This window comes from Letharia columbiana (genome assembly GCF_014066305.1).
Source record: "Letharia columbiana isolate WasteWater2 chromosome Unknown Sc0000010_s0, whole genome shotgun sequence".
Taxonomy (NCBI): Eukaryota; Fungi; Ascomycota; class Lecanoromycetes; order Lecanorales; family Parmeliaceae; genus Letharia; species Letharia columbiana.
Window position 1 is genome coordinate 241716 of NW_023501047.1, and position 16732 is coordinate 258447.

Here is a 16732-nt window from a genome sequence, read left to right on the forward strand (position 1 = left end):
TGCTGGGGAACTGCTGGGAGAAGGTAGAAGGAGACGTTGAGGGAAATGATTGTGGAAGGGAAGTAGAGAAGACAAGGCAAAGAGAAGAATCGATGACAGAGACAGCTGTAAGTACTCAGTGCCGGTAAAACGTTTTTATTAGTTGTAGAGTTGTAGAGCGAAGAGTTGGCAGTCCCGTTGGCAGAAACTCAGCAACAGAGTACTATACCCCGCAGACGAAGTACCTACTCGTATTTCCTCCGCCCGCCTTGTTTTGTTTTTGGTTTTTCCTTGGGTGGGGCCCTCGGACCTTCATCCGCCCGTGGCGGAACCGAACCGCGCCAAAAACAGCTCCACCTACCACTCACATTCCTTCAACTTTAGTATGTAAATCGAATAGGAAAGAGCTCACGTTCGGAGTGGATTCGGTTGTATTCATGCTGACAATCATACTGAAGGCGCTCCTTGATGCCTGATGATACCACTATCATGTCCATCGCAATGCCATAATAGACAATCGCTCATGCCTCCTGTAACCAACGCACGCAAGCTGTAATGCACATACTGAGAACACCACCCTCGATCTAGTGTATCCGTGCGAACAGAAACACCATACGCTATGCTCTATACCAGGAGATGAGGCCCGCTGAGACGAGGAGACCACGCACTCGACCATTCCTAAACCAACCATCTATGCAAAGTAGCTCTTCCACAGAACCCCGTCCAGATCTTCCGCCTGCTCCTGCGAAAACGCCTAAATCAAGTCGTTAGCAATCTTCCTCACGAATGGTCTTTCACAGAACCTTACCGTTAGATCCATCTGCCACGTATCTTGTCTCGTCTTCTTGAAATCACTCAAGATGCTTTTCACGCTCTTGCCCACCATCCCAGGATCGTTGTTGGCCTTGTTTGCGAGCGTCGTCAGAACACCCGGGATCCACGACGGCGGTGGTGATGCGTAGGGAAACGCTTGCACAAGAGCTCCAAGGCCCAGTACAGATGCATGTCGAGTCAATACAAGCTTACTCTGCTCAGGCGTTGGCGTGCTTGTCCCCGTACTTGGTTCCGAAAAAGCGTTCCTAGGCTTCTTGGGCAGCGGAGAGTTGAGGAGCATCTTCGAAAACTTCTTATTGAATACTTGCACAACCTTAGAGCGTAGTGCCACGGGTGAACATCGAATCATGCCTGACAGCGTAGTTGAGGCTCCAAGGCGTACCTCGAGTTGACTGTCTTCCAGCATAGTGGCCACGCAGTCAAGAAGACGCTGTTGATGTTCGGGAGAGATGAGGAAGAGACGGCGGAAGTAGATGACCTGCATGTTGATGAGAACCCGAAGGCGCTGATGCCACAGAGGTGATGCTGTTCCGATTCGTATAAGCGCATCAATCAACTCTGCATCTTCTCCAATGCGGTGAGGTATGTTTGGAATGTGCCGGAAGACGTGATAGGCAAGGCCCTGTAGTTCTTGGTCTTCGCGGACGTCCATCATGTAGAGCAATTGCTCCATGAATACATTCGGGAAGAATTGCAGAAGCTGAGTGCATTCAAAAGATGACAATGTCATATCGAGCCACAGCAAGACAGTCTTACCGCCCGAAGTATATGGAGAGGGCGTTTGTTGGCCTGGTGTGCGCTCCTGCCTCCATTTTTCCAGTCGTTCAAAAACCTCGTGGATAGTCTCTACAAACTCCTGGGTGGGCTGGTATGGTCTCATGCCTAATGAAGAGGCCTCTTTCTGACTCTCGATCAATGTAGGCACATCCTTGTATGACTCGTGATAGCGTGTGCGATACAGGATTGACAACGAGTGACCCATGGCTTCACGGACTCCCTTGTATGGATGATCAAGATGCAGAAGAAAATCTTCGATGATTGGCTTGTCGAGCTGGAAGTGCCAGCCCAAGTTGTTTACACATGTTTGCAATAATTTTATTTTCGAGCTTTCCTTGAATGCGGCATTAGACTCCATATCCAACCTAAAGGACGCAAGCCAATCAATGAGGGGCCAAGAACGCCGAGGATCTTTGCCCTGTGTGAGTATTTGCAGGAACGTGTTCCAGTATGTGAGATTCTCTGGAGTCAAGCCGTCGGAAAACGCCTGTTGAACCATAGGGTAAACGTACTGCCAGATCTCTGTACGCATTTCGAGCGGTTTATCGACCGTCGATAGAAGCAACGCCGCCAATATTTCGGCGGTGGCACGGTGCTGATGTTTGTCAGATCCATCAGTCCAGATCCTCCGGATTTCTTCTTTGATCTCAAGGAAGTTTGTACTTGTCCGACCAGAGTACATGAGGTCAAAGGCGTAACCGAGCAGCATAACATTGGAGACGTGGAACCGATCGGCTGCAGTATCACGCGGTTCTTGTCTCAGGTATCCGAAGAATGACGAGAACCACGACCGATCTAATATCTGCCCTATCTGTGTACGAGCAGTTTCCTCGGCGTCATCATACTCCAGATCGGTCTTGGGATTCGTCTGATATGCAGGCATGGTCTTGTTCCAGGCTAGCCAGCCTGGATGATCGTGGTCAACGTAGTATTCCGCGTCTGCTTTAGCGAAGCTTGCAAGGTATTCTGACGTCCAAGTTGGATCATCTTGGCGGGTAGTGACTTGCACTTTGGCCGGAAGGCGTTGCTTGTCCAAAAGGTAGTCCTCATAGCTATGATTTGCAGCTGCCCGAGAGTCGATAAGAGTGAAAATGGCGACAATGGCTCCTTGGTACAGTGCTCTAAGCCCAGGATGCGAGTCAATCGATCCTCGGGCAACAAGGTCGATCATGTTTTTGGACGCAATACCGTCGAACCTGAGACCTAAAGTAATCACAATAACAGCAGTGCGACTTGCCTTCTTCCAGTGCGATTTTCTGGCCATATCAACAAGCTCCTCTGACAAGGCCGCTTTCTTGCGTTCGATTCGAGAACGTTTGGCTGAAAGCTTGGCTCTCTTTCTGTCAATAATACCTTGGACGTTGTCGTTATTTGGCCCGATAGCCCGCACCAGTTCCCTTTCTATAATCACCATTCGCTCCTGTGGTTTCCCCATTTCCATGATCTGCATAGTTACAACGGCACAGAGTTTTTGAATAGAGGGTTTGTCTGCTGTGCTGGCAGAGATGTAAGTCTTGATCAGCGTTGGGGCGTACCTCCAGTCTCGAGCAATGGTCTTGTTCAGGGAGCCGAAGAACAACGAATACATAGAACCTTTTATACGGGCAAAGTCATTGTCCTTGACACCGCTCTCCATGGCAGAAAGAAGTGGAGGTATTACTAAGGATCGAGCTCCATTGACGGCTTTCAAAGCGGCTTCCGCCGCACTCTGCGCATGTCTACGAACGTCTCGGTAAGCAGACACAGACGATTGTGCAAGGTCGATAAAGAGCTGCTTTGATAAATCGGTCTTCGGGCGTGGGTAGGAGTTGTGACGCAGTCGCTGTAAATGATATACGTTGGCCCTCCGAAGGAGTATAGGCCTGGGGTACTCTTTTCGCAACCCGCTGACTTTGTAGGGTTGACTGTCGGCAGAGAGAAGTCTTGTCACCCTGTCAAGGACATGGGCGGATCTCTCAATCCCAACGTCAACGAACCACGACCGATAGGCATTGCATAGAGGCTCAAAGCAAGCCACGTCATCTTCCTGTTTCTCAACAAGAAACTGATGGACTTCGTGCAGTACTTGCCCCGTCCTCTCCCTGAAAGCGTGAAGCTCTTGGTAGAGGTCATCGTCCTCTTCGAGTAAATAGCCAGACGCATAGGTGAACGTGGGCTTAACTTCATCCTCTTCTGAGCTCTCAAGATATGGATCAGAGTCCTCATCATGCTGATCTTCCGAAGACTCGGCCTCAGCATCGACCATCTCAGTGTCTGCACTCGCCTCTGATTCTGATTGGGGGGTAGTTATCTTGGAATCGAGCTTCGCGTCGAAGAGAACAGAGACGCCTGACAACAGCAGTCGAAGAAGCACAAGGTTGCGAGAAACTTCGTCGGACCATTCCTTGCCTACACCGTCTCGCTTGATGCTCGAGGTCCCAGAAGTGAGAGCCTGTAACTGTTCTAAAGCGTTCTCTCCCTGAGCTTTCAGCAAGTCAACAGCAAATTGAATCTCGTCCTTGTTAGGCACATGCCATTTGATGTTGAGGTTCTGAGGATCCGGAGTCGTTCCCCAGTCTGCAGGTCCGATCCCTCTGGCAAGTACTTCTTGCTCGTATAGCGAGTAGTCTACAGTATAGATACCAGTGAGATTAAGTAACAGATGATGAATGAAGTTCGAGATGTGGGTGGTTGGAAGACCTTTACATTTCTGCTGCGTATATGCGGCAATGTCGAATAGCTCTTGTCTATGTTGGAGTACGGCGTCGCCAACATGTACAACAGACATACTAAGCATACTGACACTCCACACAAGTCCTCGGTCCCTAGGCAGGACATCGGTGCCTGTGTTTCGGGTTGACGCTGCTCCGTTCTCGTCGATCTCTGTCCGAATTGACTGGATCAGAACTGGCACCAGGCGCTTAAGGGCTTTGACCGGATCGACCTTGACAAGAGAGCTGCAAATGAAGGCCATCGCGTCTCGAGCTTGATGAACAACGTGGTTACTTATAAAATCGGCAATCTTGTTCAGCGCAAGGTCGTACAAATCAGGCGACAAAGAAGCCAGCAACGGCGTAAATGCAGCAGGAAGAGTATTCACGATATTTTCTTCGGGCGAACCAGACCTAGGTCGCGAGGCGTCCGGAAGATTTTCCAGAAGAGTAAACACTTTGCCGAGGAAAGAGCTCAGGAACTCTGCATATCCTGCAGTGGAAGAACGGAGGATGATCTCTTCGTCAACATCGCTCAAGCTATCCTGGTAGTCACATTTGACTTTCACACCTTCTTCTTCCATCCGGGCGACCTCGGAAGTAATCCATTCCATTGCAAGCATGCTGCCACTGATGTCTTCGCTGTCTCGAGTTAAGTCGTGGAGAGGTATGCTATAGCACACGGACTGGATGTAGGATAACGTGTACAAGGTCTTGTCTAGGTCGTTGGCGTCTATGCCAGGAAGAGCGAGGCCCAGCATTGTGGTGACGTGACACCTGAAGCCTTTTGTACGAGCCATGATCCTTGATAGAACTTGCAAAGATCGTAAGGATGAAGTAGTTCGATGTACTTCGACCAGACCTTGCATGGATGGATAGATGCGCTGCAGTGCTCCGGGTAGGATCAAAGTTGGCTCTAGGTAAGCCAAACTCTGGAGACTTGACAGAGAAAAGTTCATCGCACCGCCACTCTTTGCGTAGATCCCCATGAAAACTACGTCTCTCAAGCACAAGACGAACCGCTGTTTTAGGGCATCGTTCAGCTTACGGTCGTCTGGCATTTCCATTTCTCCGCTCTTCTCACGGTTCCACCGCATGACGAAGAAATCAGTGAGATAGAAAACGAGCTGTGACAGAGGCTTGGTCCATGTGCCTGAATTAGAAGGATGGAAGAAGGTTTCGACCGCTTGCATAAGACCTTCGAGGTTGGTCATGATCGAGTCGGGTGTATCTAAGGAGGCTGGTGACAGAGACATTATAATCCACCGCGCGATGTGATGCGCAATGGGATGCTTTTTTGGATCTCGTTCGACCATGATGGCAAGTCCAGCAGCTATGTCCATCGTTCCACTGTATGGTGATGTCGCTTGCCCGACAGGTATCTCGAGAAGACGGAGGATAGCGGTGAATATTGAGGAAGATTGCTCCTGGGTGTAGATACCAAATTCGGTGAACGGGACATGGGCGGACACCAGTGAATCTCGAGCTAGTCTCGAAAAGAGATCCATGAAGGTGGTATCGAAGACTCTCGACCTGTTGACTAGCGACCATAAGTGAAAGAACGTGGGTAGATAATGCTGTGGTAGGAGTTCCTCTTTGCCTTCAGGTGGAGGTGCCGTTGGGAACAGCAGATTCAGAAGACCCGTCACAGTGTAGGCGCCTTCCGTGAAAGACGTTGTGAAATAAGGAAGAATTTCCGCCAGCATTGCTGGTATCTCCTTTGGATCGACATAGAGTTGAGCAAAGGCACAGAGTTTGGTGAGTGTCTTGTAACTACGCTTCACGTGTTGGGCGTGGACACCAGACTCTGACGGTATCACAAGTACTTTCCACTCCCGGAACAGAGGTCTCCAATCCAGAGTAAGATCGGTGCCAGGTCGAAGGTAATGCTTTCGCCTGCTCTGATCAGTCCTAGAAGTAGAATATCATGTCGTAAGAATACTTACTTTGTCAGTACCATAAACATGCTTGAGAACCTCTCCGCTGCCGTAGTATCGACACCAGGTGCCAGGGCGAGCTCATAGTATAATCTGACCAACTTTACTCTCTGGTCCTTAGTTGGGTCGAATTTGAGGCCTAGCCAATTTCTCAACTCCCTTGTCCAGTGTACAGCGCCCACAGCGAAGTCGCCAGCTTCTACCGAGATGTAGAGTTGCTTTAGCATCTCTTTGAAGTCTTGATTTCTCTTCACCTCGCTCTCCACCTCATAAGGCAGGTACCGAAAGTATGGATATGTTCTTGGCCGACTTCTCGCAATCTGTTTGTTGTCCTCCACTGTCCATCGTCCTGCAGCACCAGGACCTGGCGACGTAGCGCGAGAGTCATCGCCTCCGTCTTTTCCATCAAGTGATGCTATCAGCTCAGCTAATTTAGACGCATTACTTTCCATGACTTAGAGCAGGTATGGGAGAGGAGGGTGAGATTTGAACAGAGGGATTGCTGGTGGCAAAATGCTTGTAATGGGTGCTACAGAAATCGAGCTAGTCAGTACCTCACGCAAACGAAGATGGTAAGGCAATCATCAGACGTGCGTGAGTGGTAAAATATCAGAGCTTACAGCATTGATCTCCCAGTATCCAAGCCAGTCCCACCGGTGCCACTCAAAGTAGAAGCTTTCAAGCCCAACCAGACACTTCGTTGGGAGTCCTGCAGGCTTCCTTCCTGCAGTTCTTATTTCGAAGACACCAGCTCGGCTACTTGCAGTGGAAGCTCCTAGGCTGTGTTGGAAGATCTGGGGAAGTTATTTACTATTGGTTGACGATCTTGAAGCTGCAACGATTATCGCGTGTCGACGCTTAGCGTCGGTTCTCCGGATTGAGAAATCTGGTGCACGAGAGACCTAACAGTGTCAAATCATCAATGTATGTTATGATTTTTTTTTGGCTGAGCAGTGAGTATGTGAATCAGATGAGTATTGCCATGGTTATTCAAGCTTTTATCATCTACATATGCAGGGGAGAAGGTGGATGACCAATTCATTCCCCATCAGGCACCAAGCGCATACGCACCACAGCCTTGTCATTTAACACTTTCTATTCCTAAATCGAATATGACCTCTTTACTCGTCCACTTGAACGGGTGTCAAGGAATCCTTTCTACTTTCACTTATGCAGGCGGCAAAAAGCTTGCGAATAATCCTCCTTGCACTATCGCATAGATGACCATCCACCTCGAAATGACAAAGGCAGTACTCCATTTCCTCCCCATTAAGGAAGTCTTACGATCCTCGAGGATCAATGATGCCAGCCACCAATACCAGACAGGATAGCCAGAGGACAGTCGAGTAATTATTTGGACATGATAGCTCGTCAGCGTCAAAGCTGCGAGGACTATCTGGGGTGTTGCGAAACGACGCGCAATCGCTTGATTGATGCGCAAAGGCGAGCTGACCTCGATGTTCTCTCGGTTTCCCTTGTCGCCGCTGATCTCAGAACTCGAGCAACCCTGCAAAGCCGAAATTCCGGAACGGAACAGTATGAACAGCATCGGTGTGGCGAGGATAAAGAGCGGAAGGTTCGATGTGGTCCAGTAACTCAGAAAGCCACTTCCCCTGGACAAGATCAGCTTTGTACGGAACAGACGTGTAAAAGCCTACCAGTATTGCCTCTGAACCCATGTATAAATACTCGGAGGCCAATATGAGCACCATGGTCTCTTGTCACTGTACGCACTTGCACGTACACAGTACTCGTCATATGCCAAATACTGAGGCACTATCGCTATGCAGGCCATTAGAAGTCCAGATATGGAGACAGTCAAAAGATGTCGGATGTTAGATGCGATATCAGTGGATCGCAGAATCCTAGTACCACAAGCCAAGGCGTCCCAAACCAGTAGCAGACCACTTAACAACCCATTGCCGCGGAAAGTCGTAGCTATGCCAAACAGAACGCCGGACAGGAGAACCAAGCAATCCCTCTGGTTTTCTTGTCCCTCGCCGTGCTTCAGCATGGCTTTAGCGTAAAGATAACAGCCGGTGAAGTTCAGGAATGAGAATGAGCTTTCTGCATAAGGTGCAGATAAAAACAAGCCGGCGGGAGATATGATGTGAAGACTCGCAGCCAGAACGCAAAATGACGAGATTCTTGTCGTCGTCGAATTTAGACACACGGTCAATGTAAGTTCATACAGCATCAGCACAGACAGGAGGTGAAAGACATGAGCCAGTATGATAGCAGCCAAAGCTTCAGGGCCAGGCGGCCACAGATGACCATTGGACCCAAGAGCTAGGATTGATCAGTCTCATGCGACGCAGGTAAGTTGGCATATTGATTACCTCTACTGGTCACCGCCACGAGGTTCGTGAAACCCCAACCGAAGGCCCATTCCTGCTCCCATATATATCCATGCCGGGCTAGCTGGGTAAAGTAGATAGCGTCCCATCTGACAAGACTTTTCAGTCGTGAAGCTGGCTCCCATTCAGACCCAGAGCCCGGATGAGCGAGGTGTAGATACGGATGCAATAAAACTGTAGAGGTATCATATCCGGGGCCAGGGCTCGTGAGAGCTATGCAAAGCAAGATCAATTTCCAAGCAATGAAACTCAGCACCAAAAACTCCTTGGGATGATCTATGGGTCGCACCCACGCGGTCAAGGCATACATCTCGCGTTTTCTTTCGGAGACATGTGAACTACTCGACGTCGAACAGGCTGGTGGTCAAAATAAATAGCAGTTCTGCCGAGGTGGGCTACGAGAACATCAAGGCCTAAGTCAACAACGCGAGGATGTGAAAACTTACTTATGCGCAGGCAAATGTAGATAATATTAGATTGAGCAACTTCATAGCCAGAATAATCTTCGCAAAACGTCTTGTTGTCAGGATCTCGTTGACAGTTCGAAGCGCCAAGAGTGCCACTTCTCTGGCAGATCCTCGGGTGAATGTCTCTAAACAGTCGACAACTTCAGGTAATTACCTGTCGTCCACAATAAAACAGCATTTTGCTCCACGAATTTCAGCACGACTCTTATGGCTGTGATCGGTAAACTTTCCGAGACGAGCTGCGCAGTACGACCTTTCATAATCGACCTTCTCCTTCCGCCTTGACGCTCCGGCACCATCTGGCCCAAATTTTAGATCTTCTCCAGCAACCTACGTATTCCATCATGGCTCCGGAAACGTTCAACGCAAAGACTACCTTAGCCACACTTCCCCCAGAGCTTCTAGCTCAGATTGTCGTGCATCTTGACACCGCCAGGGCAATATCTCATCTGGCATCGACTTGCAGAAAGGCATATGCCTTTGTGGAGAACGATGGCTTCCGGATTTTTGTGCAGACCAGGTTTCCATATATCAGGCCTCCTACCAAACCTAGCCCTTCATTCTGGAAAGAAGCGGCCCACGGTATCACAAGCCTTTCAAAGAATTGGGATCGCAAGGCTTTCGTTGCATGGAGTATAAACCCTCAGAAGGAGATCAGTCAGGACCTTCGGAGCCAAAGATCGCGTGGCCGACCTGTGCAAGTTGGCCAGACTATGGGATTTACTCCAGTCATTGATAGTTACGAAGCATGGTACGGGGGTGATTGGTCTTCGAGAAAAGAGGTTGTTGCATGGGGAGCTGGCGCTGCACTATACATGCGGGGTAAGATCATGGGCAAGAACAAGAAACACAAATGGCAGAGTTCGGACATGGGACACTTGAAAGGCATAAATGCACATAAACAGAGATATGCATACGCCATCTACAATGAAAAAGGGGCACATGAGGGGCTGGACGACATTACGACTGTCAGTCTTCTACCGCAATACGGTTTAGACGATCCTGAACAAGTCATAATAGGTAAGGCCAGCGGAGGGCTCTCTCTGATCAGTCTGTCCACAGAAACAGCTCAAAGCAAGATTCTGTCATCTTATGAAACCCAGGGACGTCCAGTTAGATCGGCTGCTACAAAGTCCGAGAGCAACCCACTGCTTGCCGCCTGCTTGTCTGACTCCACAATTGCTCTTTATCCCATCGATCCAACAAGTAGTCAAGTACAGCCAATTTCTCAGGTATCTGCAAATCCATTCAATCAATCAAGGACATGGTGTTCTCGCTTCTTGCGGCATGATCGGTTGATTGTGGGCCTCGGCCCTTCCCAAGAACCTCTCCACGTGTACAATATTGGACAAGGCGAGATAAAACAAGAGAAAGTGCGTGTATTAGAGCTCAGCGACTTTAGTGCAAATGCGCGATTGGATTTGCGAACGGAGAACGGAGTTCGTAGCGCCACTTCAGTATACTCCCTAGCGCCTATCGATGTATCATCGTCGGCTGGAAGAGCAGAAGAGAACATGTTCTTGAGCGGAGCCTATGATGGCCTGACCTGGTAAGCATCCTCACTTGTAGGTCGATCTTAGAATACTCATAGGCTTACTCGCGTCTGTCAGTCTCCACGACCTGCGCTCCGCAAATTCGATTGCCGCTGTATTTCGCGATCCGGTGGACACTTTCTCACCAATATATTCTCTGCTTTCAATCGGTACTGAACGTTTTGTTGCCGGCGGTGCTCGCCATTCTATCATCAAGGTCTTTGACCTCCGCATGCCGGGCGGCAAGTTGTATCATGCAGCGGATCTAGAACCTTGCTCGGGCGCGTCCGACAATAGACCCCGGAACTTCAAATCAGGGAAATGGTTGAGTTGCTGCGAGTACCATTATGATTCGAAACATAGACGCCGTGGATGGAATGTCTTCCTTAGGCCTAAGGATAATAGCAGCCGTCGTGTTACAGAATCTCCTGTGTACGCCTTGTCCAGACCATCGCAGTGTTCACCGACCTTCTTCGCTGGAGTGGAAAGCACAGTCCTACAACTCGATATGTTGTCTATCATGGACGAACATCCGGATCCATTGTTCAAATATGGACAGGCTAAGACAGGGAGCAAGCACGACGTCGAGCGCAAATGGGATCCTCAAGGTAACGTCTTGTGCTTGCCTATGTATGAGCACGACACGGGACCTGTGAACTTAGTAAAGCAACGGAAGGTAGAGTACACTCAAGGCTTGATTGAAGGATGGGACGAGAGATGGAAACCCGAGGAGCCTCGGCCAGTGGACGATCGTCGGCGTCATCACTCGTGGGGTCTTGTCTAGTGTAGGCTCAGATGATACAGAATCAGTCCATTTGCTACGCTGATGGCAGATGTATGCGCATTTGCGAGGCCAACGTAAACATCACTGCGTGTGACTTAGGCTCAATCAACCTAAACATGGCCCCATGTCTAACGTTACAGGACCTTTAAATGCATGGTTCTTGGGATACGAAGCCTCTGGGTTCCATGCACATTATGACATGTCAACATTTAAAATGCTGAGGACCGGCTTTACGTCGCAATAAACTGCTGTGAACTTGGCTCCAAAAATGACCACAATGTTGAGATTTGATCGTGTTTGACCGGAGAGATCTAACAAACTCAAGATGAGCTCCCAGTAGGTTCAATTTGAGCTTGGACTGAGATTCCTGGTTATTTCACGAAAGAGGTTGGAACCAAGGATGCTTCAACGCTCTCTCCTGAGTTGTTCACCAACAAGTAAGTGATCTCACCAGCGGCGCCGAATACACTGACTGAGTGTCTTACGCTGAAATCTATCTACAAACTTTTGGATAGCCCACAACATACAATCGCTACGAATCGACCTTTTTCCACGCTCGGACCGCAGCCAAAAACCATGTTCGCGAATGCGTTCGAGCAGCTCGCCCTTGTTGTAATATCTTACTTGAAATTGAACTATCCTTCTCGGAGAAATTAACGCCAACCGAAGATGTAGTATATAGTACGCAACTAGCGAGGTTCCAGTTGATGATACAGCTGGGCTGTGTTTCATTCTCAAAAACGATGACCTAGCTCGAGACCTTGAGCTCTTCCATGTGATCTCGGTCAAGTGTCATCTGACGCGATGTGTAATTCATTGGGTAGCTTAAGTCTTCTGCAGAGTCTGGGGCTCACATGCGCCAAGATCAAGGAATGCTGGGTAAAGCCGCCGATAGATCTATGTCTATGCTCTTCGCTGCATGGCTTACAACAGCTGCTTTGGGAGACGCTAGACGCTGCTTCAATGGCGGTCCCGTATCCATCTCGCTTACTTTTTGGGATCGTTTGGAGATATACAAGAACTACGCCATTCTTCTAGAGGTGGCTGTGAATGAGGACGATCAAAGAGGGTCGCTGATATGACGCCTTGCTTTTCTTTCGTCACGCACTAAAGACCCCGTGGGAAGCAATTCTTGACTTTCACGGCAGAACCTACACAGAAAAAGAGCTGAGTGAAAACGTCCTCTAGAAGCCCGGAGAGCATGTCACAGCGGAAACAGAGACTGATGGCAGGGAAGAGGCCGAACGTTCTCAAATGGATCTGCTCCTTCGGTGCATATGAAGACTTCTGTATCAGAAGAATGGAAACCAATCTAATCTGCTCATTCTTTCTTCACGGACTACAAACCCCTAGATCCGGCTGACAAATCGCTCGACAAATTTGGTACAAGTAAGGCTGGCGGGTACCAGTAAAGAAATTCACATTATATCTCTGGGAAGGAACGCCATTACTTTCCTTCTTTTACATTTTTCAGGAAAGAACAACCAAAAGTACCTTGTCAACATGGCGGAAGATTCTACAGATCTTGTCTTTGTAACCCAAGACATAATCATCTATACTTACATTCATTCAAGGCCTCATTTGCATACCAGTCCAACTTATACTCGTCCTTTACTCTCAGTTCCAGAAATCAGGCCATCTTTCGAAATACATCACTTGATCGAAGTAAAAGAGTGGCCTGAAGTCCCCAGCTCCTGGGAGCTATTCAGATTCTTTCTCTTTCTTCTCAGCTTGCTGTTGCTCTTCGCATTAGCACTTGGTATCTACTTTCTTTTTTTACTGGTTTGCCAAAACTACGTCGCACCGACGCCCGCACCTTACTCATGACCTCGAGCCACAGCCAAGTAGCATTTTCTTGAATGCGTTCGAGCAACTCACCCTTCCGCGACGAGCTCTCTGTACATCGGTGTGCAAGCATCCTTGACCACCTTGAAGGAGTTATGGGAGCTGAAATCGAAGGTGACTTTCCAGTCGCAAAGGTCAGCTGGCCAGAGATCTACATCACGGGCACAGAGATTTTGGCGAACATCTCGAGGGCCATACAATTTGACGCACAATTCTCAACTGCTGAATTCGCCTACAATCATGAGCATTGGATTGCCTACGGGCAGACTATGGCTGAGAAATTGTTACCTCTCGCAGACAGCTTCCCCGAATATACCAATGATAGCTCAGTGTTCGTAGCTACACATTGGCTAAAGGTCCAGCATGCCAAGACGGCCATTCGCACGGCAGTGGAAGGTAAGCATTGATCTATATGCGTGGCCCTCGATCGAAGACTGATCAACGTTCTTTAGGCAAGAGAACCACTGATCTTTTGTGGGCTGTCTAAATCTGCAGAATCTTCCACTTTGACAACGCGACCATGAGCGCCAGGATACTTCAAAAAAGTCAACTCTCAAGCAGCCGTTTTTAGGCAGCTAGCGATACAAGGCATATCGTCCGGTTACTGATCCGGTTTTCTGTTGAAGAGCACTTCATTACCGAATATAGGAAGCATGAGTCCAGTAGATAGATTGGATGTCAACAGGCAGCTCTGAATCGAGTCGGTCATTCTCCGTGCAGCAAATTACTCGAACGCAGTGTAGCTTTGAAGAAGCTTACCTTCATTGATGAGGCATATGTAGACCTGCTCATGATAGGCAAGCAAAGATCTTTGAGTGGTCGTTGTTGGAAACGTAAATGCCATGGCCACCGAAGTCGTCATCTTGCCGCGTGATCTGCGGAGAGACCCGCGCCACGATAGTTTCACTTTCCACCACACACCAATCGCCGCCCATATATCAACGTGCACACGGTCAAAGCCTCAGCAACCTCTCGAAGACTTAGGCAGCAACTTGTTCCTGTGCTCTTGTTGCCTACATATCCCCAGCTTCTCACCAGCAAGCCTAACACCTAAGCACCTAGCTACCAAATTCCCTACCTCGAAGCCAAGATGTCCATAAAGTCAGTATTACCATCACATTTCTTTGCGGTGTGCTCTTGCTAACAGCAGCAGCTGGGTCATGCTCGATGGGCCCCACTCATTCGTTCCCCTCCCCAGAGAAAAGACCCTCTTCACCTCACCACCCCGCACAGCATTAACGCTACAAACACCAAACTCCTTCCCCGGCAAAGAACCCTTTGCCGTCAAATGCAGCGACGGCAAAGCCATCGTCACAAACCAACGAGTAAGTCGCCCTTTCCTATCTCCCCAACGCACAACTGAATAAAATACCCTAAAGCTCATCTACCTCCCCGCCACCCCCACTACAATCCTCGGCCTCGCACCCACAGGGCAGCAACCTCAACGTCCAACCCTAGACTCCTTCTCCGCCCCCCTCCTCTCCCTCCAAGACACCCACGTCACAGCCCCCTTCTTCGGCCCCAACATCTGGGAGGGCATCCTGATCCCCGTCCCGGGCGGCGGCATACCGCAACCGGAGCGCGCCGTCTCCCTGAAGCTGACCTTCAAGGAAGGCGGCGCGTTCGACTTCTCCACGACGTACGAACGCATGAAGGAGACGCTGGCGCAGGCCATCGACACGGCGAGGGCGAGCGGGAGGCCCGTGAACGCCGGAGCGCCGGATGTGGATCTGGAGCAGTTGCCTGCGTATGAGGAGCTGGGTGGGGGTGCTGCGCGGGCGCCGGTCCAGATACAGAGACCGACGCCCGTTGGGCCGAATGGGGCGCACAGACCGGCGCCGCCGGCGAATAATGGGGTGGTGGGGTTGGGGCCCGCTTCTTCGAGTGCGGCGGCGCCGACGCCGGATGAGCCACCGCCGGGGTATGAGGAGGTGCTGCAGGGTGGTGTGGCGAATGATTTGGAGGGGAGGGTTGAGAAGAGTTAGGATGAGGTTCGGGGCATATTCTTTGAGCAAGGTTTGAGCAAGCGTGGAGTTTCGGAGGAGTCAGGGAGATTGAAAGGGCTTAATGGCAGATTACGAGTGTGGAGTGGTCGTGCCTGCATTGCGAAAGAGTAGAACAGTGATAGAAAGACTCATGCGCACGCCCTCTAGACCAGTTATTCGCAGTCTCAGCGGCCAATTCGCGCTGCTCACTTCGTCCCAAAGGCCTCCTCCCTCTTCTTCCCCTCCTGTTCTCCCTCCTCAATCTCCAGCTCCCTCAACTCCCCACTGCCGACATCATAGACCAACCCATGCACCTCAACGCCCCTCTCCCGCATCCCATCAATCACCTCCGCATTCTCCTTGAGGGTCTGCACCCCCTGCCTCACATTCGCCTCCACCAGCTTCAACGCCTTCTCCTTCTCACCCAACCCCGCCTCATCCCACGCGGCCCTGTTCTCCGCGCGCAGCTTCCGCAACGGCATCAACCAGGCATCGATGAGCCCCAGCTTCTGGTTCCCCAGCGCGGCGTTGACGCCCCCGCAGCCCGTGTGGCCGCACACGACGACGTGCTGCACCTTGACGTGGGCGAGGGCGTAGGCGATGACGCTCTGGCTGCTGAGGTCGGTCGGCGGCAGCACGTTGGCGATGTTGCGGTGCACGAAGACGTCGCCGGGCTTGAGGCCGAGGACGGTGGTCTCGGGGACGCGGGAGTCGGAGCAGCCGAGCCAGAGGATCTTGGGCTTTTGGCCGGCGGCGAGGGTGGGGAAGAGGTCGGGGTGGTCGCGGGCGGTTGCTTGGGCCCACTGTTTGTTCTGGTGCAGGGCGAGCTTGAGGGTGTCTGGGGGGGGGGAAGGGCTCGTTAGCGATGATGTGTCGGGGATGGAGGAAGAGCAGGTGAAGGGTGTACTTTTGTTCGCTAAGGCGGGGAATTGGGAGAACGAGCTGGCAGGAGGGTGGGTAAGGATTGAAGAACGAATGGCAACAGGCAGTCTGTACAGAGCGCGGCGGAAGGACATACCATTGCCAGCCATGGTTGATGCGGGTTGAGGATGTTAACGCGGGCTTCTTCGGGTGATTGGAAGGGAGAAGAAATTTGCAATCTCACTCAAGAGCTAAGAGTGACGTGATATCGTATGCAGGAAGATAAGAGACAGGGTGACTTGGACCTTCAAGCAAAAGTAGCATTCAGGAAGAGAGGCAGTTGTACACTGGAACTGGAAGAAGAAAGACTTTATACAAGAAAATGAGGAGAAGGACCGAGGAGAAACAGCAACGGCAGATGTGTGAGATGGAAAAGATAAAGCCGCAGATAGGTGATAGGACGATCTGGAGTACTGTACCCCGCGTGGCGCTGAAGGAGATGCATATTCCAAGTCTTCAGAGGAGTGCTATATGTTCTTGAGATAGTTGTGTCGCTGTTCTACTAGTAAGATACTATATCAAAGGCGCATCATGGAATATGTACGATCTCGTTGTTGTTTGGCTCGCCAATTTGTTCCCCGCATTTTGGACCCCCCAGCTTCACCAGCGTCGTAGAAAAATGCT

The 16732-nt window shown here is 50.3% G+C and overlaps 4 protein-coding genes across 4 annotated transcripts; 2 read left to right on the top strand and 2 right to left on the bottom strand.

Moving 5' to 3' along the window:
- Positions 1-670: 670 nt before the first annotated feature.
- On the bottom strand, positions 671-6669 carry HO173_003935 (uncharacterized protein; the record flags this gene model as incomplete). The annotated part of the gene is made up of 3 exons (XM_037305859.1): positions 671-733; positions 788-6176; positions 6227-6669. The coding sequence occupies 3 exons, from the start codon at positions 6667-6669 to the stop codon at positions 671-673; spliced, it is 5895 nt and encodes a 1964-aa protein (XP_037167052.1).
- Positions 6670-9385: 2716 nt separating this feature from the next.
- HO173_003936 (uncharacterized protein) lies at positions 9386-11357 on the top strand (the record flags this gene model as incomplete). The annotated part of the gene is made up of 2 exons (XM_037305860.1): positions 9386-10590; positions 10652-11357. 2 exons carry the CDS (start codon positions 9386-9388, stop codon positions 11355-11357), a joined length of 1911 nt encoding a protein of 636 aa, XP_037167053.1.
- A 1940-nt stretch (positions 11358-13297) lies between these two features.
- Positions 13298-15187, top strand: HO173_003937 (uncharacterized protein; the record flags this gene model as incomplete). Its single annotated transcript, XM_037305861.1, has 5 exons — positions 13298-13598; positions 13655-13676; positions 14265-14303; positions 14356-14527; positions 14582-15187. The coding sequence occupies 5 exons, from the start codon at positions 13298-13300 to the stop codon at positions 15185-15187; spliced, it is 1140 nt and encodes a 379-aa protein (XP_037167054.1).
- Positions 15188-15393: 206 nt separating this feature from the next.
- HO173_003938 (uncharacterized protein) lies at positions 15394-16218 on the bottom strand (the record flags this gene model as incomplete). Its single annotated transcript, XM_037305862.1, has 2 exons — positions 15394-16025; positions 16206-16218. 2 exons carry the CDS (start codon positions 16216-16218, stop codon positions 15394-15396), a joined length of 645 nt encoding a protein of 214 aa, XP_037167055.1.
- Positions 16219-16732: the final 514 nt, after the last annotated feature.